Genomic DNA, 26,744 nt, shown 5'->3' with positions numbered 1-26,744 from the left:
TTGTTGCAAATTTTGCACAAAATAAATCAAAAAGTCATATACCTTTTTGAAAAGGAATAAGCTGATGAAGCTGACAAGTGACCAATGTTTACTGTTTAAAGTTTTGAATGTTACTGTGTTAAGTTTTTAAAAATGCACATCCCAGTGAATCATTTGCACTTTTTCTGTTTTGAGAATCACAATTCATAAACTAAACTTGGAAATTGTTTTAAGTTGTTCTCAGCTCATTTTATTAATTTATTTTGATAATCAGGCGATTGTATGCAGAATGCTGGTGCCAGCAACTCATACAGTGGTTTATACAGATAAATAAATAAATATTATCAGGTTCTCAATGGTAGTACAATTCGGGGGGGGGGCCTGAAAAAAATTCTGTCCTCTAGGGGGGGCATGACAGAAAATAATTGAGAACCACTGGGTTAACGGTAAGGATAGTATGTAGTAATGCATTACAATAATAGTAGTGGAACGTATGTAACAGAGATATGATTAATATTAGCGACAGTAATGGTGGGTGTCAGGCAGGGCCATGGCAGTAGGCGCATCCATGATCAGGCAGGGTCATGGCAGTAGGCGCATCCACGATCAGGCAGGACCATAGCAGTAGGCGCATCCACGATCCACGACCCGGGCGCGGCCAGGATCCATGGGAGCCTGTAGGACTAGAAAGCACAAGGACTTCGGGGAAGAAGTGAAGTCAGTGACATGCAGAGATGGGGCATGTATACAGGCATAATGTATACAGATGGAGAGGAGAGGAGGAGAGAGAAGCTCAGTGTGTCATTTGTCCCCCGGACTGGGCCTATAGCAGCATAACTAAGAGCTGGTCCAAGACGGGCCTGGGCCAGCCCTAACTATAAGCTCTATCGAAAAGGAAGGTCTTAAGTCTACTCTTAAAGGTAGAGAGGGTGTCCGCCTCCCGGACCAAAACAGGAAGATGGTTCCACAGAAGAGGAGCTTGATAACTGAAGGCTCTGGCTCCCATTCTGCTTTTGGAGACTTTAGGAACTACAAGTAATCCTGCGTTCTGGGAGCGTAATGCTCTAGTTGGGTGATAGGGTAGTATGAGCTCCTGGAGATATGATGGTGCCTGACCATTAACAGCTTTGTAAGTGAGGAGAAGGATTTTAAACTCTATTCTTGATTTTACAGGGAGCCAGTGCAGAGAGGCCAATACAGGAGTAATATGATCTCTTTTCTTAGTTCCTGTCAGTACACGTGCTGCAGCATTCTGGACCAGCTGGAGACTCTTTAGAGACTTGTTAGGGCAGCCTGATAATAGAGAATTACAATAGTCCAGCCTGGAAGTAACAAATGCATGGACTAGCTTTTCTGCGTCTTTTTGAGACAGGATGGGCCTGATTTTTGCAATGTTACGTAGATGTGTTAATATAGTGTTATATTATTAACAAGGTAATGCATGTGCAAGCCGTAGCATTTTAATGCTCCTGCTGGTCGATGTCTATACTATTTGTGTACTGTAGTTTTAACTAAAGTGATGCGTTATGTTACATAGCATTGAATTTAAAATCTTAATCTTGAAAATATACAGTAACTACACTTGTGTAATACTGGTGTAAAAAACACTATTTCCTGTCACAACAAAGCAAAATACTTTGGTAAAAGTGTCTCAAAATTGTACTAAAGGACAGTAATTAAGCGAATTTACTTTACTTTCCACGAATGGCAGTTTCTATTACATAGCTCCATCTCCAGGCTGGATCATTGATCAATGACCCCACCTACTGGCAGCTTCAGGATCTAGCTGAAGTTTGACCTGACAACTTCATGAAACAATGTATTGTCTAGAGCTTTGTGTCTCACTGCATCATACTGGGATCTCATTGAATCTCATTGTAGTCAAAGTCAGTTGAGAGTTTTTTTCTCTAAAGATGATGGTGCAATTGTGTGGAAATCTGAAAAATCAAGCCAATAAAAACTGTCTGTCATTTTTCTGTATTTTGTGTTTCAGTCAAGTTCAGCATCAGCTTTGTTTATATTTGTAGTCATATTTATATTAAAAAACTAGAAGGCAGTTTGTTTTATTTGTTTTGTCATTTGTGGCCAAAAAGATTGTAAATCATTTGACATGTATCTATGTATTTACAGTACATATTGATTTAGATAAGGTGATTGAACTTTTTACATGTTTATTAATTGATTGTTTTAAATAACAAATGTAGGCCAACTTGTTAATATTGGTTAGACCAATTTTGTCACTGATATATGATGGGATATAAGTGAACTAAATATTTACACACGTGTAGTTTTGGAGAAGAAATTCAAATTGAGATTTTTAATATTAATGAGGTAATAATACAAAGTCAAAGCTATTTATTTTTACCATAACTAAATAAATAAGCTTTTCTCAGAGGAAAATAAGGTCCCCAGAACACTGTTTGAAGCTAGAAAGGTGGCAGGGTCCGCCAAATATAAACAAAGTAAAACAGTATGAAGTCGTGTTGTCCTTTAAGGTCAGTTTGTTTATTCAGTTTATTCAGTCATGAAAGTAAGGAGCGTATATTTATTTAGTTTGTTAAGGCATAAACAAACTCAGACAGACAGATAGACAGATAGATAGATAGATAGATAGATAGATAGACAGACAGACAGACAGACAGACAGACAGAAAGAAAGAAAGAAAGAAAGAAAGAAAGAACTTTTATATCTATATGGACTTTTTCCAATAGTCAACTATACAAACTATTAAGTGGATTAACTTTGAGCTGGACTTTGACTCGACTTCAAACTCGCCGCCTCTGGTGAACCACCGGTAGACCCCGGAAGAAGAATCGTCCACGCGTGACTCCTTAGCATTTGGGTTGCCAGGTTGGGGGACACCTATGGTATGAATGTTATTTGAGGGATGTCAAAGATTTGACATACTTACTTGAGAATATATTCTGTAAAGTCAGGTGTGTTTGTGTAGTTCCACACTTTTAACGTAACTGTATGAATGTTACAGTTCACCTTATTGACCTATCAAGTAAAACTAGAGATACCACTCAAAAAATGAGTCAAGAGGACACTCAACAGCAGGATACATTTTATAAAAGGCTTTATTTATTACAACCTTGTTAAAAATAAATTCAGACATACTACTAAGCCATAGGCCCAATGATACCAACCAACACAACAATATTTTAAGGGAATAGGCTAGAATATAGGCTAATATGATAAGATGTGATGCCTCATTCATGGCCTAAATGGATAACACGTACATAAGTTTTGTCGCTTGTTAAAAAATCCCTAAGATGATTATGACTTTGTTTGCAGCTTAGTCACTGTGCGTTTTAATAGCTTGCTGTTTTTACTACTGAATATAGCAGTTATGATTCACCCTACTATGTATTATCATTTACTCTAATCCTATGTTAAGTGTTAGCAATCAACCACAAATGTTACAAAATGTGTACATTAAAATTTAACATTATATTTTTTGGCTTTGAGGTGTTCAATATAATCTTATTTGCTTTTTTTTTTAATGTAGATCAGCATAGAGTGTTAATGCTATTAATGTCAACAGGAAAGTAGTGTTATCACTCTTTTGTAAAGAAACTGGATCTAGGTGGCTGACCTCTTTCTCACTGAGTGATGTTTGAGATGGCATATGTGGTGACTGAGCACCTGCACAGGGGTTAGGGTTAGAGAGGGGGATATGAGACGATAAATCTGGCAACCCCGGGCTGCCATCTTTGATTGTGCGACAGGCCGCGGCGCGAGCGGGGCCTCACTCATCTAGAAAAACGGTCTGGCACGAGATAACGGGTGGGGAGAGACACGGAACCACGGGACGACCACACACCGGTTCCCGCAGTCGCAGCCGAGCAGACAAGGACAGACCGGCGGCTTAAAACCCGCGGAGAAGACATAAAACAGTAGCCGTGCATGTGGAGAGCGGTTTGTTGGCAGCCAACGAGCAAAGTAGCTAACCATCGTTAGCCGAACTGGGTTAGCAGGCTAGCCAGCTTTTGTAATCCGCCGGCCAGACACATATTCGTCCACATCAAACCAGGCCGAAACCGGATTTCAAGTCGGGCCACACAACAGCTGACAGGACAAAGAAGGCACCGGCGGTGGCAGGTGGGTCTGCATGTCACGCAAGTTGAAATTTTTAGAGTTGTGCCCAGTAGCTGATGTGTTGGTGTTCACACAACGCTAGCTGGTTAGCATGCTGTGGCCACTGAGGGGCTGGAAGTGGATGTGATGGCGACCAGTGAGAAACGAAACTATGCTAAACGATGCAAGCTGGCGGCCCGCTCTCTAACCGCACCACGTTTTAGATTGTTCCCCAAAGTCTGTGTCGCTGGGTAGATACGACGTTGGCATATGTGTGAACAACTTTTGAGCTATTGCAGTGTTATTTGAGCTCAGTCTGGTTGAGTTCCGGGCGAAGAGGGCCTCGTCTCCCTGCCGGTAAGAGCCACCCAGCCCACCAATAGTTTGATTCATGGGGATGGATGGCCTGCAGACTCATCAGTGGCAGTGATTTACAGAAATGGTCCAATTCAGGTGTCATGCCAGATACAAAATAGACCAACTGAGGATGTATTAAGATGTATTCTTATTCGTTACGTCCTGTGTACAGATTAGCACAGTGGTTTTCTTCTCAGTCATAATATCATGCAGATCCAACAAAATTGGTCATGAAGGAGCACATTTTTGTTGTGTGAGTGTGCGCTTTTTGGACTTTGGTAGGGCTCGGTATGAAACACTCCAGATGATTCACAAACTCGTTATGTAGATATGGAAACCGCCTGGAGGAATATTAATAGGCAGCATGGTGTTGTATCTATGTATGCATCCACGAATAGAAATGGGTCTGCATCTGACTAGGTTTAGGGAGGCCAGTCAGACTTATATTGATTGGAGTGGTACTTATGGATTGACCAGTTAATGATATGGCCTGATCAGAGATCTACTGCTGATAATGGTGTTGTGTATTGCAGTGTGTTGGATTATTAACAAACATAAGATGCTACTGGTTTCTATATTGTGATTCTCTTCATAATAAACAGACTATCAAATTTTGCATTTTATCCCCTAAAGTGTTCCCATGTGTATATTTCAAACTGGCATGTGCAGCTTCAAATGGTTCGTTAGGACATTGAATCTATGCACTTTAGTGCCCAGTGAATGAAACTATGGCCACCCTCCCATTTCTCCTGTGCTTGATTTAAATTACCAACAGCTCCCAAGGGAGACCCTCTCAGTTGGTATTGATTGCCTGGCGTTGGAGGACCCCAATAATCTTAAATGGTTTCCAGTCCACAGCTTTTTCAATGTGTTTTTTCGTAAGGCCAAAACCAGTAAGCAATGAATGTTAGAAGCCCCTTGCATTGATACTGATCAAAGTGAAGATTAGTTGGCAGGTGCTTCATGTGCTAATCAATTCAAGTGGTGGAAACAACATTACATTTTTCTATTTTTATGGCCCACGACATGCAGTCCATTATCTTGATTTTTATGTCACACCATACACATATTTGAGGATAAAAAGTACAACCTTCTCTTATTGATGTAACTTTGGCTTGTAAAAGTAAAGATGATTTGCATAATATTTCCACCTTTGTCGTTGTAGAGATTTTGGACTGGAGTTCTTCACTTCAGACAACATTACAATACAAACCAATAGGGACACTGAAATACAAGCCTGTTCTTTCAACACCCATCATTTAGGCCATCTACATGACTTCTCATTCTGTGTCTTCACTGTTGCATTAGACAGGTCAGTCCCATGACCCGCTGTAAACAAAAGAATGGGGTGCGTGAGCACTGTACAGGTAAATTATCTGAGCCGACATGCAGGTTGAGTCCAGAAGTAAATCTACAATGCAAGAGAGGGACGTAAAGTTATTTTGGGGCAGGAACAGTTACCTTCTTAATTTAGACCTCCATTATAACTAGAGCCCGACCTATATGTCTGTTGGCTAATGTTATTGGCCAATATTGGATTATCAGATGTATCAGTATGTACTAATATGAAAACGTTTTACAGAACATAATGCAGAAAATTATGTTTGGGGTGATTTATAAGTTTTAGATTCCCAATTATTCCTAGTTAGTTTTTACTGTTTACTTGTATCCTACTTCCCCTGCGTATCAGTCACAAGTGTTTACTACATGTAAGGGATCATTGTAATCTGATGTTAGTTTGTGTGTATGCTATGTACAAATACAATGTGTATTCTACATGTAAAGAATATCTGCTGATTTATCAATATCAGATTTTATTTGCACTCTAAAATTTATATTGGCATCGCCCCCAAAAATACAGTATCAGTTGGGCTCTAAATATAACTGCTCTGAGGTTTTTACTTCCCTGACGTTATTGGATTCCTAAATGTGCATAAGCACAAGTCCTTCCACTGTTCAAGTGGACAGTTCAATACAGTGAACTGACTGTAGTGGGTTTCTTCACCTCTTACTGTTAAGTATCATCACCAAGACAGGGAAGTCATTTTACTGGTCACATAATTTAATGAGCGAAAGCTGTATTAATATCATTAGACCGCTAAATCTGTGAGAAACCTTATAACACATGCACAAGTATAAATAAACTAGTTCTTGTCAAGCCGAAGCACAGAAATGCTGGAATTTTGTTTGTGTGTGTGTTACAAAAGGGAGGAAAAGAGTGTGCGCACCATGATTGATGGACTGTGATGCAAAAGTAGTTGCAGGGGTGCACGGTCAGCCTGGAGGTTGGGCTCAGCTGATTGAGACTGGGGAGCAGGGATGCTGTTGTCTCCCCTGGGACAAATCTTGGGTGTTTTTTTCCATGACATTTCTCCATGCAACGAAGGCCCCCTCTCCTTTATCGTCAGTGAACGCATGTTAATAGTTTAAGAGATGAAGTGAACAGGGATGGTACACTAACTTGACCCCTTCTGTGTGGAGGGCTCATCCCCAGGTGACTTTGGCACCCAAGGTTCTCCTCTGGTCTCATTGGCACTGAACAGGTAACATAAGTTATGGTTTGAGCACAGAGGAAGTAGGACTGTTATCATCTGGGCTCGTTGGCCTCTCATCACTGTTCCCTCTTCCCTTATTTCAAACGCACACTCATACATCCCATATCCCTTTGCAAAATAGAGTGTGTATAAAATCTGACATCAAACACTTTACTCTGTCTTTCCACCCATCGTCTGCGCCATAATCCATAAGATGGCCTCTCACAAGAAGTGAATCCTGGCCAGGTTTGATATCATCAATTTGTGGTTTGTGGTGTGTGGGACTTCCAGACAAACACCAGCTATAGTCAAGAGAGACTACTTTAAAATAAAGTGTCCCTGCTACATTCAAATAGTTTTGCCTCCCTAACTCCTGTCGAGCATCACAATTCCATCAATTTTATCTGCTGATTTCTGATCAGTCTGCTCAGCCAAATTAAGATACCATACTCATCCAAGTTTGGCCACAAACTGTCTAGCAGGTCGATGTGTTCAAGAAATCAAAAGTGCACAATTTTGTGATCGCAGAGCCTAGATAGATGGAGACTAGTGCTGATACTTTGTCAGAACTCAAGGTTTGTTGGCCTAAATGACTGTGACAAGACTGGTAAAAACACTAATTATGTGGTGTCACGTCTTCAGATTTGAAAAGCTCTTCGTCCAGTGTTGTTGTTTTTAGAAGAATCATTTTTTAGACAGCTGGAGAGTCAATCTTTACATACTTTGGCCCAAAGTTTCAATTGTAGTAAAGCATCAAAGTGTCACCATTCCTCAGCCTTTAGTGATCAAAAACAGTGACAAGAACTAGAAAGACTTTAATGAAAATGCCAAGAGAGGGCGTTTTATAGCCTGCACTGTCTACTTACAGGGTAAATCATTTGAAGCTATGTAATTGTGCCCTTTGTGCTTTTATTGGACAGTGCAGACACCTGAAGCAGAGGCACAGAAACACTCTGACCAGTGTAAAGATGCACTAACATGAGACCAGTGGTTGTACCAAGCATCGGAAGTAGATGAGCAGACTACAGATTCAGGCCCTGGTTAAAATGTGCATGCAGAGCTTGGTGTAATTTGTTTGACAATGATACACTTTAAATAACTAAGTTTTATCCATTTTATTTTGCATGTAGCATCAAAACATCATCATAATCCCAAATGCAGCAGCATTTATCTAAAAGGCACACAAATACAATTATTTTATGTTGCATTTTATAATTTTATTATTAAAATAACACAACACTAAATTTTTAGATTAAAAACTTCTTTTTTTTTAAATAAGACAATACCCATAACACCTTGCCGTGTACAAGTACTAAGAAGCTGTACTGACAAGCAAAACTATAAATGCCACAGATAATTTTCGATATGAGAAAGAAATTGCAGCCTGTATTCTATTGAAATGGTTTGGGCCATCACTGCATCGTTATTTTACAAAATACACATCAGGTTGTTTTCACATGAAAGGACTTTTAGTGGATGTTCTTTCTCAAAGTGTTCCAAGGCCAAGTTGCAGATAGACTGAGCTCATCAGAGCTGTCAGCTCCCCCCAACACACAGACACACACACACCTAACCACACACACAGGCACTGTTCCACCACTGCTCCGTTAATAATAAATGACCTCTGTGTGACTTAGGAAAGACACTGCAGCCCCAAACATGCTGTCTCTCTGTCCATGGTTCTGCTCACTCCAATGCACTTTCTGCTTGTTTCTAGCTAACCCTCCAAGTATCTTTAATCCTGCTCCATTTGCCTTGAGTGCCCCCGCCAGTCAGTCAGTCAGTCGTGCTGTGTTATATTAGCTTCATACTGCATACAAAATTAGGATTGGTGTTTTTCTTCGGGATCCAAGTCTAGACCCAGTCGTGCTCTTCTATAGCTGTTCCCTGGCACACATGGCCTATCAGTAGCCCCATTCACACTGCCCTTTCAAGGCGGGAATCTTGCACCGATATTCCGCCTGCAATGGTCAGCCCTCCCGGCCAAAAAAAACAGTATTCCTTCTCGTGAATAAGAGCCAGACAGGGTCTGTTATTTACTGATGGTGATTCTGTGATGTAATTTAGAGCAAAATATGTAACTTTGTCACTTTCCACGATGCATGGTGGATCAGGATCTCAATCACAACACATTATAACGGCATACATATGATTTATAAACAGTATACATGTTAAGATTAAAAAGTGGAAAACGGGGGACACGCGTTAAAAAACCCCACAGATTTCAACATTATGATGAGTACCGCCTCTTTTGGTTCTGCAACGCCAGCATGCTGTATGAAATGACACACTGGAGTGGCTTTATGCCGGTGCTGCTTGGTTCAGTGTGAACAGACAAAGGCGGTGTAAAGGCGAGCCTTCTTTCGGCGATAATGCAGAATCTCCGTGTGAAAAGGGCTAATAATTAAAACGGCTGCCTGCGGCATGCTCTGCAGTTTGCTCATGCTCCAGTGTTTTTAACAAAGCTCAATGGGGCATTTTTGACAGCTGGTTTACCTGGAGCAAACAAAGGTCAGAAAAGACATTTTTTCATGTTGTCCATCTTGCCCAAACTCCATGTTGCAGCAGAGCACCAATGAGACGCTGCTCTGTTGTGGTCTTATGTCCAGAGCCTAACCTCTAACCTCTGCACCTTTTTGTGGTGGTTTTGTTTTTCTCTTGGTTTTAAAGGAGGCTGGTTCTGGGGGCGAGGCCAAAGGACCAGACTCAATGAGTTTCCAGCGAAATGTCCGAGAAGTCAGGGCAGAGCACCAAGGCAAAGGATGGCAAAACAAAGTATGCAACCCTTAGCCTCTTCAATACCTATAAGGGCAAATCTCTGGAAACCCAGAAAACTGCGGGTAAGCCCCCTACTTTTACTCAATATTATTCTTTCATATAATTGCATGTGATAACTATTGAATGAACTGTATTTATGGTAGATGTGAATAGCTTATTTTGTCTTGAGTTCAGCTGATTGAGACAATGTAATATAAAAGGAAGATCAACTTTTTACCCTGACTATCTTAAAAACCTTTCCTTGCTCTTCTCCTACATGTGAAATGTTTCCTCCTCTCAGTGGCTGCCAGACATGGGCTCCAAAGTTTGGGTAAAGTTGCGGTCAGCCGGCGCATGCCCCCTCCGGCCAACCTGCCCAGCCTGAAGGCAGAGAACAAGGGAAACGACCCCAACGTTAACATTGTCCCCAAAGACGGTAGTGGCTGGGCATCTCGAACTGAGGGAGGGGAGGAGAGGTAAATTGAGTTCATACACAAACTGCCATCTATTCCTTTTAGTAAAGCTTTTCTCTAAATCAAGGTGTATGTTATGTCATCCACATTTCAAATTATGAGTTTTGATGAGAGCTCCGTCCTTTTTTTGTGCCACAGGCAACAGGAGACACCTCCACCCCAGATCAAACCAGCAGTGCTCCAGCCACAAGAGCTTTCTATTGGGGGCAGTCGCTCGTGGGCCAACAGCAAGCAGACACAACTAGACGGTAAATATGTTCTACACATTCTCACTGAGCATTACATCTACTTGCGGTTACCCATGTTGTAGGCTTATAGTCATACAGCATTCAACCATTACAGTCTGCAGATGGTTTGATCTGTACTAAACATGATGCTGGGTTGAAAAGGGACCTGTACACCAAGTGAGGGTTAGACCTTTCAGTGCTTCTCTGTGAGTCACTGTATTGTATTTGATCTTGTGATTTCTGTGCATTCATAATAATGTGCCTTTATTATACAGGGGCCCCTCGTGTGAGCAGCCAATTTCACCAGGAGTTTCCCAGCTTGCAGGCGGCTGGTGAGGCGGAGAAAGGGGACGGTCAAGAGGAGGAGCCTTATGGACCAGGCCCCAGCCTCAGACCTCAAAGTAAGGCCACACTCCTGCACATAAACTTCAGTCAGTGTTCACTGATTGTCTGCAGGAACATCATGCTTCCTCCTGTAAGTCAAGTCAAACAATAAATATCTCTCATTTTCTTCTGTCGTGTTAGATGTTGGGAGTTGGCGAGAGGGTGGAGGCAGGAATTTGAACACTGCACCCAGCCCCCCTGAGATGGACAACAGGGCTCCGGAGGAGGGTAGTACGGGCCTTGGTACCTCTACACCACCAGGGGAGGTTGATGAGCCTGGCCGAAATGTAACCACTGACGGTCAGAGAGAGAAGAGGGATGGCAGGGAGAGGTTGCCCCCCTCTGGCCCTCCTCAGCCTAAACTTAATGGGGGGCAGCAGCCTCCTGCAGGGGTGCCAACTCACTTCGACCCTGCTTTCAGGAGCATGATGCCACCCTATGTAAGTCACAGTTCGACGTTCTGGATGGTCACATTAGAATATCGGAGTTAAGTGTAAAGTCGTAGTGTTTATCCCTTCTTGACCCTGTGTGATGCTTACTGTGTTTGGGTTTTAGATGTTCCACGCCTATCCTCAAATGACTTTTGCCCCAGGGCAAGGGAACTTCAGATACCCTGTATCACAAGACGGAGCAAAGTGAGTTCATATTTTAATGGAAAGGCCCTAAAAACCTGTGTTGAGGCAAAATAAAAGCTGCATTTTTTTTGGTGCTGCATTACTCTGGATTCATCTTTGACAATTAACAAAAAATTAAAGGGTGTTTTAACATTTTTATACAAGCTATGTTCATACGAGTTGCTGATTATTATAGGAAATGAACCCATGTGTCTTAAACAACAAGCTTAATGTGTAAGAATATATCATAGAAGCACATTGTACATATTAATATAAAAACAATTTTGTACATCTTTGCAGATTATTGGGGAAAATTCTTAATCTACTAGACCATGTCCCGTAATGAACTTTCCTCTCCTTTTATCTCTGTTGGGTGTTCAGGGGTCCTCGTCCAGCACGACCCCAGCAGGCTCCCCCTCAGTCTTGGCTCCAGGACCCAGACAGACCCTCAATCGTCAGCGCAACAGAACTGAAAGAGCTGGACAACCTAGACACTGATGCTGATGAGGGCTGGGCAGGTTAGTGTATATAAGTTATAAATTACCTCTAAACTTTTGGATATAACTAATTAGGTCATTTTACAGTAGTTTGAACATCTATCAATCCTGTCTCCCCTGCATTCCAGGAGCTCAGATGGAGGTGGACTACACCGAGAAACTAAACTTCAGCGATGATGAGGAAAACCAAGCTGCTAAAGAAAAAAGAGAAAACTGGTGAGTATTTTGAGTTTAACATCTCTAAACTTGCCATTGTCTCACATATGCTATTTAACTTCTTTACTGTACTATTAAAGATTCAGCAGAAAACCTTAACTTTTTAGATTGTTTTTCTACTTTGCAGAAAGGTCTTCATTTCCATCAGTCACTAGAGTCTGAAAATAAAATTTTGGAGATTTGAAAACTTGAGATGAGGGAGCAAGATATGGATTTTTACCAATAATTACCTGCTTCTCATGGCCAATACCGATAATAATTTCACACTTTTGTATTTTTCTTCTTCTGTGTTTATTGGTGGCTGGCAAACCCACTTAAAAGGTGCATACTGCCACATACTGTGTGTAAATGCTGCACTTAATTAAGGGGCCTTAAGTCAACTGAAGCTATTTGGTTATGTATTATCGGTTCTATTTATCAGCTATAATTTATCGATCCAATTTTATATCGTGTGTCCATACTTAAGATAGATTGTTTTTAATTGTGATATGGATATCAAGTGCATAATGTTTTTAGTACATTACCATGGCAATAAAAAAGTGAGACAGGATGTTTACTCTGGGTTTCCTTTGGCAAACCAATCACAAGTCTTTTCAAGTTGACTTTTTGATCTCTGTGGCATGCCTTGAAACATGGCTGACAGTCGTGTGAAAAATATATTGTGTAGTAAACAGACTTAAACAAGGAAAAATGACAAACACTATAGTTCAAATACTGAAATATTTGTGCATGTTTTGTGCCGACATTAGGGAAACTATTGCATCATGATTCCAAGTCCAAGAGCATAATATAATATAATTGATATACATGTATTTAGATAGAACACACTGTATGATAAATTATTAACATGCCACAATAATGCATTCATAAATACAATTTATCAAAGCCAGTTTATGTCCAGTAAGAACATTTTTAGCAAGGTTTTGATGTTGAGTCTGAGGTTGAGTGAGTGGTTTGTCTGCTGGAATAACCTGTGATGTTTTTACTAAACTATATTGATGTCATTTCAGGGAGTGGATGGGTAAAGTGGAGCGTATGAGATCTCGGCCATTGGACGGTCAGGAGGGCTGGAAGGAGGGGTCTGAGGACCGTGGGGGCAATAAAACTGCATGGGCTGACTCTGCAGATCCCAGAGCACCATCACCTGGCAGTATGGGGCAGTACAATAAGTCATCTGCTCCACAAGACTACCAGGTAAAGCTGAATATGCATTGCTCAAGCCACCCATCATGTGTGCACTGTGTTTTTTTTGTTTTTGTTTTTTTTGACAATAGGCAGGACAATAAGTCTGTATCTGTACTCGCATCTCTTTTCTCCAGGGCGGCAGTCGTCCTATTGCTGGAGGAGCTCCGCGTGGGAGCAAACCACCTGCTGCATCTGCACCTGGTGCTGAGGAGGACCCAGAGGCCTGGCGACAGAAGCGCAAGAAGCCTGCAGAAGTTTCTGAAGCCGTAGAACGAGCAAGACGGAGGAGAGAAGAAGAGGAACGGCGGATGGAAGAGCAGCGCCTCGCTGCTTGCGCTGAAAAACTTAAACGTCTCAATGAAAAACACCGCCAGGCAACTGAGGGCAAATCATCCCCTGCTCTGACCACCAATGATGACGCAGGAGTTGCTCTTGAGGAAGCCTCCTCATCAGCTCCTGCTCCTGTATCCAGTCCTGTACCTTCAATCCCAGTTCCACAATCACAGGCCCCAATCATGCAAGCCCCTCTACCTGAGCTGGTGGATCGAGACGGCGAGAGGATGGAGCGAGAACGAGAGAGAGTGGAACCAAGTGTAGAGGAGGAGGTTCACTTGCCTCATCAGCCCAGCCCCCCTGTCCACAGACCTGTGACTATAGCTCCAGAGCCTCAGGGTGAAGGAGAGAGCTCCGTGGTTGAGGTCCCTCTGATGGAGGAGAACCAGGCTGACAGGACAACAGTGCCTATACGAGACTATTTCAACATAGAGGATAACAGAGGTGAGCTATCGCTGAGCCTTTTTTAAATTTTATTTATTTATTTTTTTCATGTAAATTATCACTGTATATTGTGTTGCCACTAGATACTATTGGCTTTGTTTTCCTCTAGTGGATGAGCCTCACCTGTCCCTGCCTCACATCGACACCCCCAGTGGTGAGGAAGTCCCTGTGGCACCACCGCAGCTGGAAGGAGAAGCTGCAGCTGCTATGCGTCCATCACTCACCTCAGGCTATTCCAAACAGTTTCAGAAGTCTTTGCCACCTCGCTTCCTTAGACAGCAGGTAAGGGTGTCCACATCTGGCTTCTTGAGTGTACACTGGCTCAGATTTTGCTGGTTAAATCAAAGATTGTGGGTGTGTCAAACTGTAAACCAAAAGCAGACTTGATAATGAGTTTGAAAATCAAAGTTGGCACAACAAAAGAAAATTTCGTAACTTCAACCTGTTTACAATGTAGTATATACAAGTTATTAAATTATCAGTAACAAATTAGCTTTATTGATAACTATTCCTCATTGGTCTTGTAGGAGCAGATGAAGCAGCAACAATGGCAACAACAGCAACAGCAGAGTGGAGGCTCGGTTTCCCCATCAGGAAGTGGTGGAGTTCCAGCTACCCAACAACAGCAGCAGCAGCAGCAACAGCAGCAGCACCGCTCCATGTATCAACCTATGGGCCCCCACCACCAGCACCTGGCCTCCATGGGGTTTGACCCCCGCTGGCTCATGATGCAGTCCTACATGGACCCCCGCATGATGTCAGGACGTCCTCCCATGGACATGCCAGCTAACATTCACCCTGGTATGGAGTTATGTGGAATAGAAAGAATGAGTGTGGTTGTTTGTGTTTAATGTACTGACAAGCTGACAGATGTGCCAGACAACAAGTGTAAAGTCTTTCTTTTTGTCGTCTCTAGGGAGGATGCCTCCAAAGCAGATTGTGCGTAGAGAGCCTGGAGACAACTCTAGCTCCAGTTCTGACTCCTTCGACCACTTGACACGACCAATTCGTGACCATGGCCTGCCCTCAGACTCACGGATGGTGTGGGGTTCAGACCCATACCCACAGTCGGAACCCTTGCCATCCGTAACTCCTCCAAAACAGCGAGATGATAACAAGGAGCCGAGGTAAAAAAATAAATAAAAATAAGTGACAAAATAAGGAAAAGCTTTTATTCTCTGCACATCACACAATAACAATTGTTTCTCTACAGGATGGACTCTGGTTTGGATCTGGACAGGGGTCTCCCAGCTATGTATGCCCAGGACCACAGTGCATTGGACTCGCATAAAAGTAACTTCTTTCAGGATCCCACAGAGGCCCTGGCAGCATTTACTCAGGGTCCAGAGGATGCATCAGGGCCTCTAGACAGGGTGCCAGTAGGCCCAGCCTTTGATCCTGAGGAGCCAGGCCTACCCAGTGGGGAAGAGGTAGAAGCTCTTGGTCAAGCTATGCTCCAGAGGAGTGTCTCCCAGGGCTCCAGCCACTCCCTCAAACTGGATGAGCCAAGGTTTGATGGGTTACCCCTGGGTACAAAATCACTAGAGCTACAGGACACAGGAGAACGGACTGATGATAAGCCCCAGAATGAACTCTACTCCCAGGCTGCAGTTACCAGCAACAGGGCTACACCCCCTGCTGATGGATTACACAAACAAGAGAAGCTGCCTCTGCCAGCCCCTAACAAGCAGAAAGCTGAGCTACGCTGGGGTGGGAGATCAGGGGCTGGACGCAGGGAAGGACCAGGGGGAGAGAGACCTGTCCGCAGGTCTGGACCAATAAAGAAGCCTGTCCTAAGGGACATGAAAGAAGAGAGGGAGCAAAGAGAGGAGAGGGAAAAGCGTCATGAGAGAGGGGAAAGAGGAGACCGGTCCAAAAAGGATCAGTCATCCAAAGCTCCTTCTGCAGCTGCTGCTGTGTCTGAAGGCTCCAGACCTCAAGGTGAAGGGAAGAGAGAAGCTGCTCAGGTTGAGGAAACACCGACTGGCCATCCGAGAGCCAGGGACTCCCAGCCTTCATCTGGGGCACCCACCTCTTCCTCTCAAGAGGAGAAAGCAGACAAACCGCCCAGCAATGACAAACATCCAGAACCCAAACTGCCCCCTAGGAAAGAGTCCAATCTTCCTCCACGTGCCTACCGACGAGAAGAGAGGGAGAGGGAACGTGAGCGGGAGAAGGAAATGGACAAGGACAGAGAGAGAGAGTGGCCTGCTGACTCAAATTTCAAAGGACGTGGCCGAGGGGAGTATTACTCCAGAGGACGCAGCTACCGGGGGACGTACGGTGGCCGAGGCAGGGGAACTCGTGGTCGAAGCAGAGCAGAGTACCCTTACCGAGAGCCACGATCACGCTCTGATTTACCTTCTGCTGGAGGTGCTGCTGCCTTCCGCAACAGGGAGGAAAGCGAGACGCGTAGTGAGAGCTCAGACTTTGAGGTTATACCAAAACGTAGACGGCGCCGTGGTTCAGACACAGATTCGGAAAGTGAAGGTGGGAGGGAGTCTGCCAGTGATACTGGACCCTCTGACCGTGAGCCCAGCACCAAACCTAGCCGTCCACTGAGAAGAGAGCTCCCTGGGGAGCCCCGGTCTGGACCTCACAAGCCAGGCTTTGGACCTCCTCACATGGGGGAAAAGATGGGACCCAGAGGGGACGATGAAGGCAGGCCCAAGCCAGGATTCCTTCCTAAAGGAGAGCCTTCTCGGAGAGGAAGAGGAGGACTATACAGTAGACGAGGTGGAGCAAGAGAACGTGGCGGCCCTCGCTCAGCCCCACTCAGACGGCCAGCAGCTAGAGATTCCTCCTCTCAGTGGCCCTCTAAACCCATGGAGACATTCAGGCCTGAAGACACGGAGCCCTCACCAAGATATGACAATCCTCCCAATGACAGACGGCCCCCGAAGTCTGATGGCAAGAAATTTGGGGATGGGGCTCCTCAGAGTAGTAGAGAACGGCCCCGTCGATCCAGACCAGCACGGCCCCCCAGGCAAGATAAACCCCCTCGCTTTAGGCGCTTGAAAGAGAGGGAGGCTGCAGTGTTAGCCAGTGGAGACACAGTGCCCAGTCCCCCTGTACCTCTTCTTCCAGTGCCTGTTGCTGTCCCTAGCTCTGCCCCTGTCCCAATCTCCCTCTCCCCAACCCTGTCTAGAGCTCCAGGAACCCCCGTAACTGTGCCTGCGGAAGTGGCAGCCACTATGCCTGCACCGGACTTGCCCTCTCCTATAGAAGCTCCCCTGCCAGATACCAGCAGCCCAACCATCACTGCAGTTGGTACCAAGTCACCTGACTTGTCCAATCAAAACTCTTCAGATCAAGCCAATGAAGAATGGGAAACTGCCTCTGAGAGCAGCGACTTCAACGAAAGGCGGGAGCGCGAAGAAAGGAAAGGAGCACTGGAGGCTGCTAATGAAGCAGCTGCTGCCTCTGCCCCGACACCTGCACCCCCTCAGGGCTCTTTGACCCCCAGTAAAACCCCTCCTGACGGAGGAGTGACTCCAAAGCGTGAAGGGGCTCCTGCAGCCAAGAGGAGTTTCTCAAGTCAGAGGCCTACAGAGAGACAGAATCGTAGAGGCAACAGTGGAGCCAAACCAGGCCGGACTTACGCAGGGGGCAAGGGAGAGAGGAGGGGAGGAGCCAAAGCTGGCCGAAAGGGGTGAGTTTGAACAATCAGGCTTTTGTCTGTTGTTAAGCGTTTATTTTGTCTGCTTACATTAACACTGTCTGCACAATGAAGTTGACTCAGTGAACACCACAGGTTTATTCACACACAATAAACCTTTTGTGTTGTATTCTTCTTACTTAATAGTTGTACATAACACTAGCACAGAATCTACATGCTTTAGTAAATTGTTTGTATTGCCTGTTCAAACACGCTTAGGCTGTTAGAGGATTCTCCAGTTGGGTAGATTAATCTCCTTATGTGTGCTGTATTTGGCCATTGAAGTGTTTTGGGGTGAAAGATAACTAAATATGGCATCAGTGTGGTGATATTTTTAGATTGTTTCTGTACCTTGGTTGTGGCTTTTTTTGAGAAAGATCAGAGTGAAAACATTTTCTCCCTTCATGTGATGCATCAACACACTTGCTGTCTAGTAGGTTCTGTGTCGTCGTATGCTTCAGTGGCAAGATGGGGATGAATTAAACAATAAAGACGTATATTTTTGGTTGCAAATGAGATATATTTGCACAAATTGCATGTCATTGATATTACTTTACATGTAAACTTTAGTGTCTCAAGCTTACAATGACACACTGTTGCTCCACTAACTAAAATTTTCTTTCCACCATGTGTCTGTCTTTCTCTGATTCAAACAGCCCTACAGCCCAGCAGAACTCTGAGACGGCACCAACAGCTGGAGGAGCATCCCAGAGGTCTGTGAAAGAGCAGTCTGCACGTCGCAAAGATGAGGCCAAACAGGCTGCAAAGAAGCCCAAAGAGAATGCTCTTTCTCAGTTTGATCTTAACAATTACGCTAGTAAGTAAACACATTTATGCTGTGACACTATCCCAGGCTCCAGATGCTCATCACATGAAAAATGAATGTGACTGACTGGATCCCTTTTTGTCCGTCACTGTAGGTGTTGTAATCATTGATGACCACCCAGAGGTCACCACCACAGAGGACCCACAGTCTAGCACCAATGATGACGGCTTCACAGAGGTGGTCTCCCGCAAACAACAGAAACGTCTGCAGGATGAAGAGAAACGGAAAAAAGAAGAACAGACTACTCAGGTAAGCGGAGGCATGGCTTGAGCTGAAACAGCAGTGTATTACTTTGATAATGAGCTCTACCTCTATACTGTACTGACACTTCTAATACTATACAGAACTGGAGTAAAAAGGGCTCTGGTGAGAAGGGCAGAGGAGGTGGAGGAAAGCTGCCACCAAGATTTGCTAAAAAGCAGTCATCACAACAGCAGCAACAACAGCAACAACAACAACAACAGCAACAGCAGCAGCAGCAACAACAACAACAACAGCAGCAACAGGCCTCACAGTCTCAGCCTCCTGTAGCCCCCACGCCCCAGGCCCAACAGCAGCCTCCTATTTCTGCTCCCCAGCATCCTCACCTTGCCTCGTCCCAGCCTGCTGCATCCCCTCAAACTCTGGAAGGAACAGTGGCTCCTCTGCCCTCCATTCCCGCTGCCGCTGTGGACTTCACCTCAAAGAGCCTACCCCCTGCACCTACACAGACACACAGCACTCTTGGTACAGAACTGTGGGAGAACAAGGTAGCGGGCTCCACTGTCCTCCCTGATGTCAAGAAGCGTGAGTGGATACATCAAATCTTATTTTTAAAAATGTCATTTGTCTTTACTCCTGAATCTTGTTGAGATGCAGGAGGGAATTTAACAGCAAGTTCTTGTCTAAAATAATATTTGTGTTCCAGTTGGTCCAATCAGCCCTCCGCAACCACCTTCTGTGAGTGCCTGGAACAAACCTCTTACCTCCTTTGCCGGCACCGTCTCTTCTGAGGTATCTTTGATAAAATGTCTCACCTTTTGTTGTTGTTTTGTTGAGTGTATGATCCTTTTGAGATAAACCATGAAAAACATTATTTGTTTCAGGGTGTGAAGCCTGGATCAGAGGGCAGTGTTGAATTGGCAATAGACAGTATTCAGTTTGGAGCACCATCGTCTGCAGGCAGCACTGACAGCGATGGAGTTCCAGCGTTACTAGAAAGTGGCTCTGAAAACAAACTACCTGCTCCCAAAGAACAGAGACAGAAACAACCTCGAGCTGGCCCAATCAAAACGCAGAAGGTAACTGCTGTGCAGGAAACTTTGTTGGTTTGACGGTTTAAGCTGTTGAACAACAACACTGATATATTTTAAGTTCTTCAAAACATAACACTTAAATGTAAATATTTCATCTCTCCTCCTCCCAAGCTTCCTGAAATGGAACCAGTGGAGACCAAGGAGTACAAGCCAGGTCCCATTGGTAAAGAGCGCTCTCTAAAGAACCGCAAGGCCAAAGACGCACGTGGAGGAGAAGGCGAGGGGCTGGAGGGAGGAGTCCCTGGAGCAGGCGTAAGTAGAGCCACAGACTCCAGTCCTCCAACCAGTGACACCACAGTACCAGAACTGGGAGGAGACATCGAGTGCATGATCACAGTCCCGTCAGCAGAGTACAACAGTAACTCAAAGGTATGTCATTGTCACATACCCTCACAGCTAGGCCTTATACTTTGAATGATGATTAATGTGTGTCATAAATTATTTTACCAAGTAACTAATGTCTTCATAACTCAAGACAAAATTTAAGAGTGGATCAATTAATTAGATTATACCTTCCCCAGTTTGTGTATCATGTTTTCTTGTGTATTGAATTTGTCTTTCCCTTTCAGGAGTCTGTCACTGACTACACCACCCCCTCCTCCTCACTGGCTGACAGTGTCCCCACAGGAGGGAACAAAATGGAAGAGAGTTTGGTGGCAAACGTGAGTACACATCTTCACACTGGTACAAAGTGTTGTACAGCTTTCTTTTTAATTTGTAGAGAGAACACATCTGGACCACACAGTTTTATAAGTTGGCATGATTCAAATACTGTTTTGGTTTTTTTTGGTGTGTTTCAGGTGGCACTCCCCCACTCATTGCCCCTCCCTCGGCGAGAGACCCTGCAGCAGAGCTCCAGCCTCAGCACCGTCTCTCCTGCTACTGTTGACCTAACACTAAAGGTACACGGATGTACAGCATTCTCCAGCCAATGTTACATTCTCAAAGAAATATTTTTCTCTAAAGTGTCTGTGAAACATAACTGAAGTTTCTTACGTCTCCTCCTCAGATGGAATCGGCTCGTAAAGCTTGGGAGAACTCACCGAGTCTGGAGAAGAATTCTCCAGTCACTTCCTCTTCCTCCCCGATCACCTCCTGTGCATCCTCGTACTCCACCTTCTCCTCAGCCTCCATGCCGCAGATCCCTGTGGCTTCTGTTACCCCAAGCACCTCTCTGTCAGGTAACATAACTCCCAGTTAACATCTACAGTGTTGTTTGTCTGGCATTGTAAGTACACTACAGTATTCACCATGTGTTTATCTGCACCCTGCAGGTTCTGGTACGTACACAACGTCATCACTCAGCACCAAGACCACCACAGCCTCTGACCCCCCTAACATCTGTAAGGTGAAGCCCCAGCAACTGCAGGGTGGAAGTCTTTCCGCCTCCAGCAGTAGCAGTAGTAGCAGTAGCTTCTCTCAGTTGGGCTGCGTGCCTCCCCTCCTGCCCCAGCAGCAGCAGACCCCACAGGTGTACGTCTCTCAGTCTGCAGCAGGTGAGAGAAATGACACTGAACTGTGATGTTGGTGTACTAAAAATATTTATCAATCTGTATACATTTTAACACCAACTAATTTTTTTTTTATAGCCCTGAAAATTCAGTTTCAACAGCTTATTTGAAGAGCTGTTTTTGTCTGTTTCTCATTGCTGATGTATAATCACTTGTATGTCCAGGTTCTGCAGCTCAGATTCCAGCCTTCTACATGGACACTAGCCACCTCTTTAGTACACCCCACCCTCGCCTGGCTCCTCCCTCCCTGGCGCAGCAGCAAGGCTTCCAGCCTGGCCTCTCGCAGGTAGAGATTTTCAGCAGCCACCTCCAGGTTTTGTTTTTTTTTTTTCCTTTTTTTTTTTTTAAATTTCTTTTGTTTTATTTTAACATTGAAGATTCAAATACCAATATGTTTCTTTCACCTTACAGCCGACGGCAGTGCAGCAGATTCCTATCCCCATCTACGCTCCACTGCAAGGTCAGCCTCAGCACCAACACACACACCAGGCTCAGCTAGGACTCAGCACCGGCCCTCCAGTCTCTCAGCCACAGGATCTGTTCAGCTCCTCTCTGCAGCCTTACAGGTAACGCACAACACAGCAGGTGTTCAGCTGTACTGTATTTTCAGCCATGTTTTAGAGCAGAGTACTGAAGTGCCAGGACTTCCATTTTTATTTTTTTTACCATTGTTCTTCTAACATTGATCTGTCCTCTGTCAGGTCTCAGCAGGCGTTCATGCAGAGCAGCCTGTCGCAGCCCTCCATGATGCTGTCAGGACCATCGCTGCATAGCTATGCTGGCGTCCAGGCATCTGAGCTGGGCAAGCCTCAGTCTAATCTGGCCTATCAGCAGCCCTCCTCCACCCAGCACATTCCCATCCTGTTTGAGCCGCAGCTAAACCAGCCCTCTGGCATGGGAGGCTCCCAGCTCATTGACACACACCTGCTGCAGGTAACCGAGCTGCAAAACAAAAATGTTACAGAGTCTGTATTTTATTCATTTTGTATATGTATATATTCCATCTGACGTATTAGTCTTTTTTTCAGGCACGACAGGGGATGAATCAGCATTCAAACATGTACTCGGGGCAGGTGCAACAACATGGCCAGAGTAGTTACTATAGCAACACTCAGTCGCCCAGTTCTGCAATGCAACAGGTAACCTACAAATAAACATGTCGGTAGAAAAGAAAAAGGAAAAACAGTAAATTTTCTGTTTTTTCTTCCAATTCCTTTTTCGTATTAAACATTTGTGCATCTTATTCTCTCTCCAGGTGACCGTCCCTCTGCCCAGTTCCCAGTTGTCCCTGCCAAACTTTGGTTCAGGTGGAGGCCAGCCCCTCCTGGCACTGCCCCCCACTCCTCCACAGGCCCAGCCCCCCAACATCAACCGACAGCCCCCTGTCTCCCAGCCATACCGAGGCATCATGGGTCCCAACCACAGCATGATGCAGCCTCCCTCCAGCAAGGTACTGTGGTGTGTGTCCATGTGTGACTCTTCAGGGCTGTCCACATTAGCAACAATAACTAAAGCATTGCTTGGTTCCTACTAATGTCCTCTTTGACAGTCGTCAGGATAATTGATGTTGACTCATACGAACACATGAAAAAATGTTCTCTTCAAAAGACGCCAACTATTGTAACAGAGTAACTCCTCATCTTTGAAGGATTTCATGAACCTGTATCCTTCTGGTTTTCATTTTCTTATGGTCAGCATTAACGGGAGTATACAATGTATACTTTGCACCACCGTTTACAGGATGTTATCATTCATCAGTGTGAAAGCTCACATGGTTATTGTTGCTGTTGTTGTTCCTGGTGTCAACAGCCCTTTAGACACACACAGAAACTGGCTATGATTTTTAGGAGTGGAGCTGTGACAGTTTTTTTTTTGTTGACACTTTGCAGATGGACATGGATCTGAAGCTGTTTGGAAGTGGGATGGATGTGAAGCCTGGAACCCCTCCCATGAGCGCTAGGAGCACTACACCCACCTCCAGCCCTTACAGGTACAAAAACATAAAAAAAAAAACATAAATACATGTGTACACACAATCTGCAACAAACCTCAAAGTGGCTGAGCCTTGCAGTGCAAAGCTGCGTGGCAGGCCTTCTTTTATAAAATGCTTGTGCTAAACAGACCAAAGTCAGCAAAGTGTCAAGTGTGGTCAACCCATCATGTGCCATTTAGTCATGCACTTTATTCACATGATTTTGTTGTTTCCCTCTCCACCGCCTGCAGGGCCAGCTCCACCTCTCCTAGTAGCCAGTCCAGTAAGATGAACAGTATGCTGTACCAGAAGCAGTTTCAACAGAGCTCTGCTGGCATGAGAATGACACAGCACTTCCCCGGCCAGTTCAACCCACAGGTATAATAATGGTCACGAGACCTGTATTTTAATCATCTTTATATACATACTTGACTGGTTACTGGCATGAAAGGCAACTGTCACCTCTTCATTTCAGATTTTGTCTCAGCCCAACATCGTCTCTCCGCTGGTTCGACCACCTCATGTCAACTCGTTTGCTGGAGGTGTCCAACGCTCTCCCATGGGCCCTCCAATGTCAGCCAACGTGGGTGGTGGTCTCATGCCCCATCCCCGACCTCAGCACCCTCAGCACCCTCAGCACCCTCAGCACCCACAGCACCCACAGCACCCACAGCACAGCCAGCATCCTCCCCGAGGACCTACTGGTCCCTCCCTTGCACCCAGGGGCACACACGCGTCTCTGAAGGCTGAACAGGACCTAAAGGTCTGGATCTATGTTTTATCTGCTAGTTCTTTGCATCTGTTTTAGATGACGAGTTGTTTTTTCAGTGAACTGTGTGTTGACTTTAATTTTTGCTCTATCACTCTACAGGCAAAGCAGCGGGCTGAGGTGCTCCAGTCCACCCATAAGTTCTTCTCAGAGCAGCAACAGCAGCAACTCAAGGCCCCACAAGTTAGCAAAGTATCTCGACTGGATCAGGGAGGAAAACCCCCACTCGACACCCCAGCACCGAATCTCCAGGCAGGAGTTGAGCGCCCAGATTCTGACAAACCCCCTATCTCCACCGCCAAGCCCATACGGACTGGCCCCATAAAACCGCAGGCCATCAAACCAGAAGAGGGCAAGTAAAGAGCTCCCGACCCTCTTCAGATGACGATATGCATGGACGGAAGAGAGAGAATCTAGCCCCATTCACTCAGTCACCACCTCATATCAGCCCTGGGGGACAGTGTGGGGGAGGAGGATGAGTTGAGGTCCAGAAGGTAGTGGTTGATGAGAGTAGGCACTGTCCTGCGTATACATAATCCTCTTCTTTCTTCCCCAGTCTTGTCCCACTGTAGGTGGCGGCATTTGAGTTGGATTCTTCCATCATATTTAGATGCCGATAAAATGGCTGCACAAGTTGTTCCGTAGAAATCTACCGTGACGGTAGATCAGAGGCGAGTCGGAGGAAGAAAAATTTAAAAGAGATTTGCTGCTGAGTTTGCCATTTTTATAGCTCTTGATTTCTGTTCCTTTATTCTATTTCTTTTCCCAAATAGGATCATGCATATTATAGGAGAAACCTGTTTTTGTTAACGAAAGAATGAATCAGTTTTGTTTCTGTAGTCAAAACAATCTTGTTAAGGAGATGTCATTTAGTGAAGCACACTTTTTGTTGCCCAGTCTCCCATCATAACTAATCCAGAGATTTGTGCACGTGGAGATGCACCACGTTACGACACGCACGCACGCTCACTCAACGGTTTCATCCACAGTTACTGCACAGAGACATGAAATCTGAAATTCTGTTGTCATTTTGTTTTTGGGTTTTGTTCTTTTGTTTTACCAGATTGGAAATGTGAAAATTGCAGCAGTTAATTGAATTTAATGATTGATTTATTGATTAGTCTGCCTGTGAGCCTTTGCTCCTGCCTTCTGCTCTCATCTCCTTGCCTGAGAATTATTGATGTGTTGGGGTGTGTGTGTCGGGTGTGTGTTTGTGGTATAAACAGGGGGGCGGGGAAGATTGTCGCTGGACTCTCCTGTATATTTAGCCAAAGGTTAAAGCAGCACGGAGATGATGTCACAGCCTTTTAGGATTGCTGTTGCCATGGCAGCAGAGTTTTGAGTGGACTTTAAGGATTACATGGATGATGTATGATCACTACTTACAGCTGTTCCAGTTTAGGGGCTACTGTCACACACCCTTTCACTGCTTTCACACCCATCCTTGCTGTCACACAAACACACACCTATACACACTTCACTGTAAAGCACCCAGACCTGCTGCTATTGACTGATTTCAGTGCCCTTAGCTAGAGTATAGCAGGATAGGGCTATTTAGAGGAATAGAAAATGGTGAGGAGTTGATTGTTGAAACCGTAGAAAACTTTTGAGTGTGTCTTGTTCTTGTTCCTCCCTCGCCGTGAGGGTCGACATACCCCGAGAACGAGGAAAAAGAAGAAATGAGAAGCCTCAAGTTCCGAAGCGTTTTGGCAGAAGGACACTTATTGTTTTGTTGTCTTTACTGATGAGAGCAATCAGTGCTGTTTTCTGTCTCTGCCTCACCTCCGCTGGCTGTCCCACCCACAATGCTTTCATCTCGGGGTTGTGGTGACAAGGGTCCTTCAGATATGTACAGTAGTATGCACCCTGAGGTGGGGAGGGTGTCCTCCTCACCTCAACCCTAGCCGGGGGAAGAGTCCTTGCTTTGGAGGATGGATGAGGGAGGGAGGGTTATGATATTTTCTTTTTGTTTTTTGTTTTTTTGTTTTGTTTTTTGTTGAACTTGTACAGGGGTTTCATCGCTGTATTAAAATATGTACGGTCTTATTTACATTCTCTCGGTTTGGTTACAGAAACTAATAAAAATAATATACTGTTGAGATGTTTCACTGATGCCTGGTCTTTGCTTGAAGTCAACTTCCACATTTTTTTTTTTTTTTTTAACTATGTCAGAATCAAATTCAGCTTGGATCACCAGGTGGCGCTACAACACTTAGCATTCTGAAATGCAAATTTAAGTTGGCTGAGGTAAGTAATGCAGTAATACAATGCTTGGGTAGCACTTTCAAGTGAGGTCCCCTTTTTAATGGGATTATAAGGTAATTGGTTTTATCAATAGTAACTGATGAAAAAAGCATTATTAAAGCTTTCATTAATAAGTCATTAGATTCATGTTGCAAGGTTTGGGCTTGTGTTTATGTGAGGCCTTAAATTAAAGGCATTAAATTGACTTAAATTTGACTTTTGAGGTCTTGATTGCCCCTTCGACATGAAAGTTCACATTTATGATGTTACAATTAAAGGCACGACTGAACCCAATTGTTTTTACTTTATATAGGCCCTTGTTGATATAAAACATCCGCACTGGAAACACCACTTTTTTGTCTATACTTGCCTGCAATGCTGAATAAGAA

General features: G+C 44.5%; 1 protein-coding gene across 4 annotated transcripts; it reads left to right on the top strand.

The window, feature by feature from the left end:
• Positions 1-3,710: 3,710 nt before the first annotated feature.
• On the top strand, positions 3,711-26,208 carry prrc2c (proline-rich coiled-coil 2C). Of its 4 annotated transcripts, none has more exons than XM_084355127.1 (34): positions 3,711-4,083; positions 9,621-9,790; positions 10,009-10,183; positions 10,319-10,428; positions 10,683-10,808; positions 10,933-11,231; positions 11,347-11,426; positions 11,787-11,923; positions 12,031-12,118; positions 13,129-13,312; positions 13,438-14,080; positions 14,190-14,362; positions 14,608-14,881; positions 14,997-15,207; positions 15,294-17,732; positions 18,395-18,555; positions 18,659-18,813; positions 18,909-19,350; positions 19,472-19,557; positions 19,650-19,844; positions 19,971-20,228; positions 20,429-20,521; positions 20,660-20,761; positions 20,869-21,040; positions 21,134-21,355; positions 21,535-21,656; positions 21,782-21,936; positions 22,072-22,303; positions 22,399-22,509; positions 22,626-22,820; positions 23,260-23,360; positions 23,594-23,720; positions 23,818-24,105; positions 24,214-26,208. In XM_084355127.1, exons 2-34 carry the CDS (start codon positions 9,676-9,678, stop codon positions 24,469-24,471), a joined length of 8,529 nt encoding a protein of 2,842 aa, XP_084211253.1. In that variant the 5' UTR covers positions 3,711-4,083; positions 9,621-9,675; the 3' UTR covers positions 24,472-26,208. The 4 variants fall into 4 exon arrangements, with proteins under 4 accessions (XP_084211253.1, XP_084211252.1, XP_084211251.1 ...); XM_084355126.1 differs by having other exon boundaries at positions 22,387-22,509; XM_084355125.1 differs by having other exon boundaries at positions 21,535-21,683.
• Positions 26,209-26,744: the final 536 nt, after the last annotated feature.

The sequence above is a fragment of the Pagrus pagrus genome (assembly GCF_965226575.1).
Source record: "Pagrus pagrus genome assembly, chromosome: 6".
Taxonomy (NCBI): Eukaryota; Metazoa; Chordata; class Actinopteri; order Spariformes; family Sparidae; genus Pagrus; species Pagrus pagrus.
The sequence above is the reverse complement of the archived record's forward strand: the minus strand, read 5'-3'. Positions and strand labels throughout refer to the sequence as shown.

Coding starts and splice junctions, on each gene's coding strand:
- prrc2c (XM_084355124.1), top strand. CDS start 9,676: ATGTCCGAGAAGTCAGGGCAGAGCACCAAGGCAAAGGATGGCAAAACA. Junction 17,733..18,394: donor GCCAAAGCTGGCCGAAAGGG/GTGAGTTTGAAC, acceptor TGATTCAAACAG/CCCTACAGCCCAGCAGAACT. Junction 20,762..20,868: donor CTGTTGACCTAACACTAAAG/GTACACGGATGT, acceptor TCTCCTCCTCAG/ATGGAATCGGCTCGTAAAGC.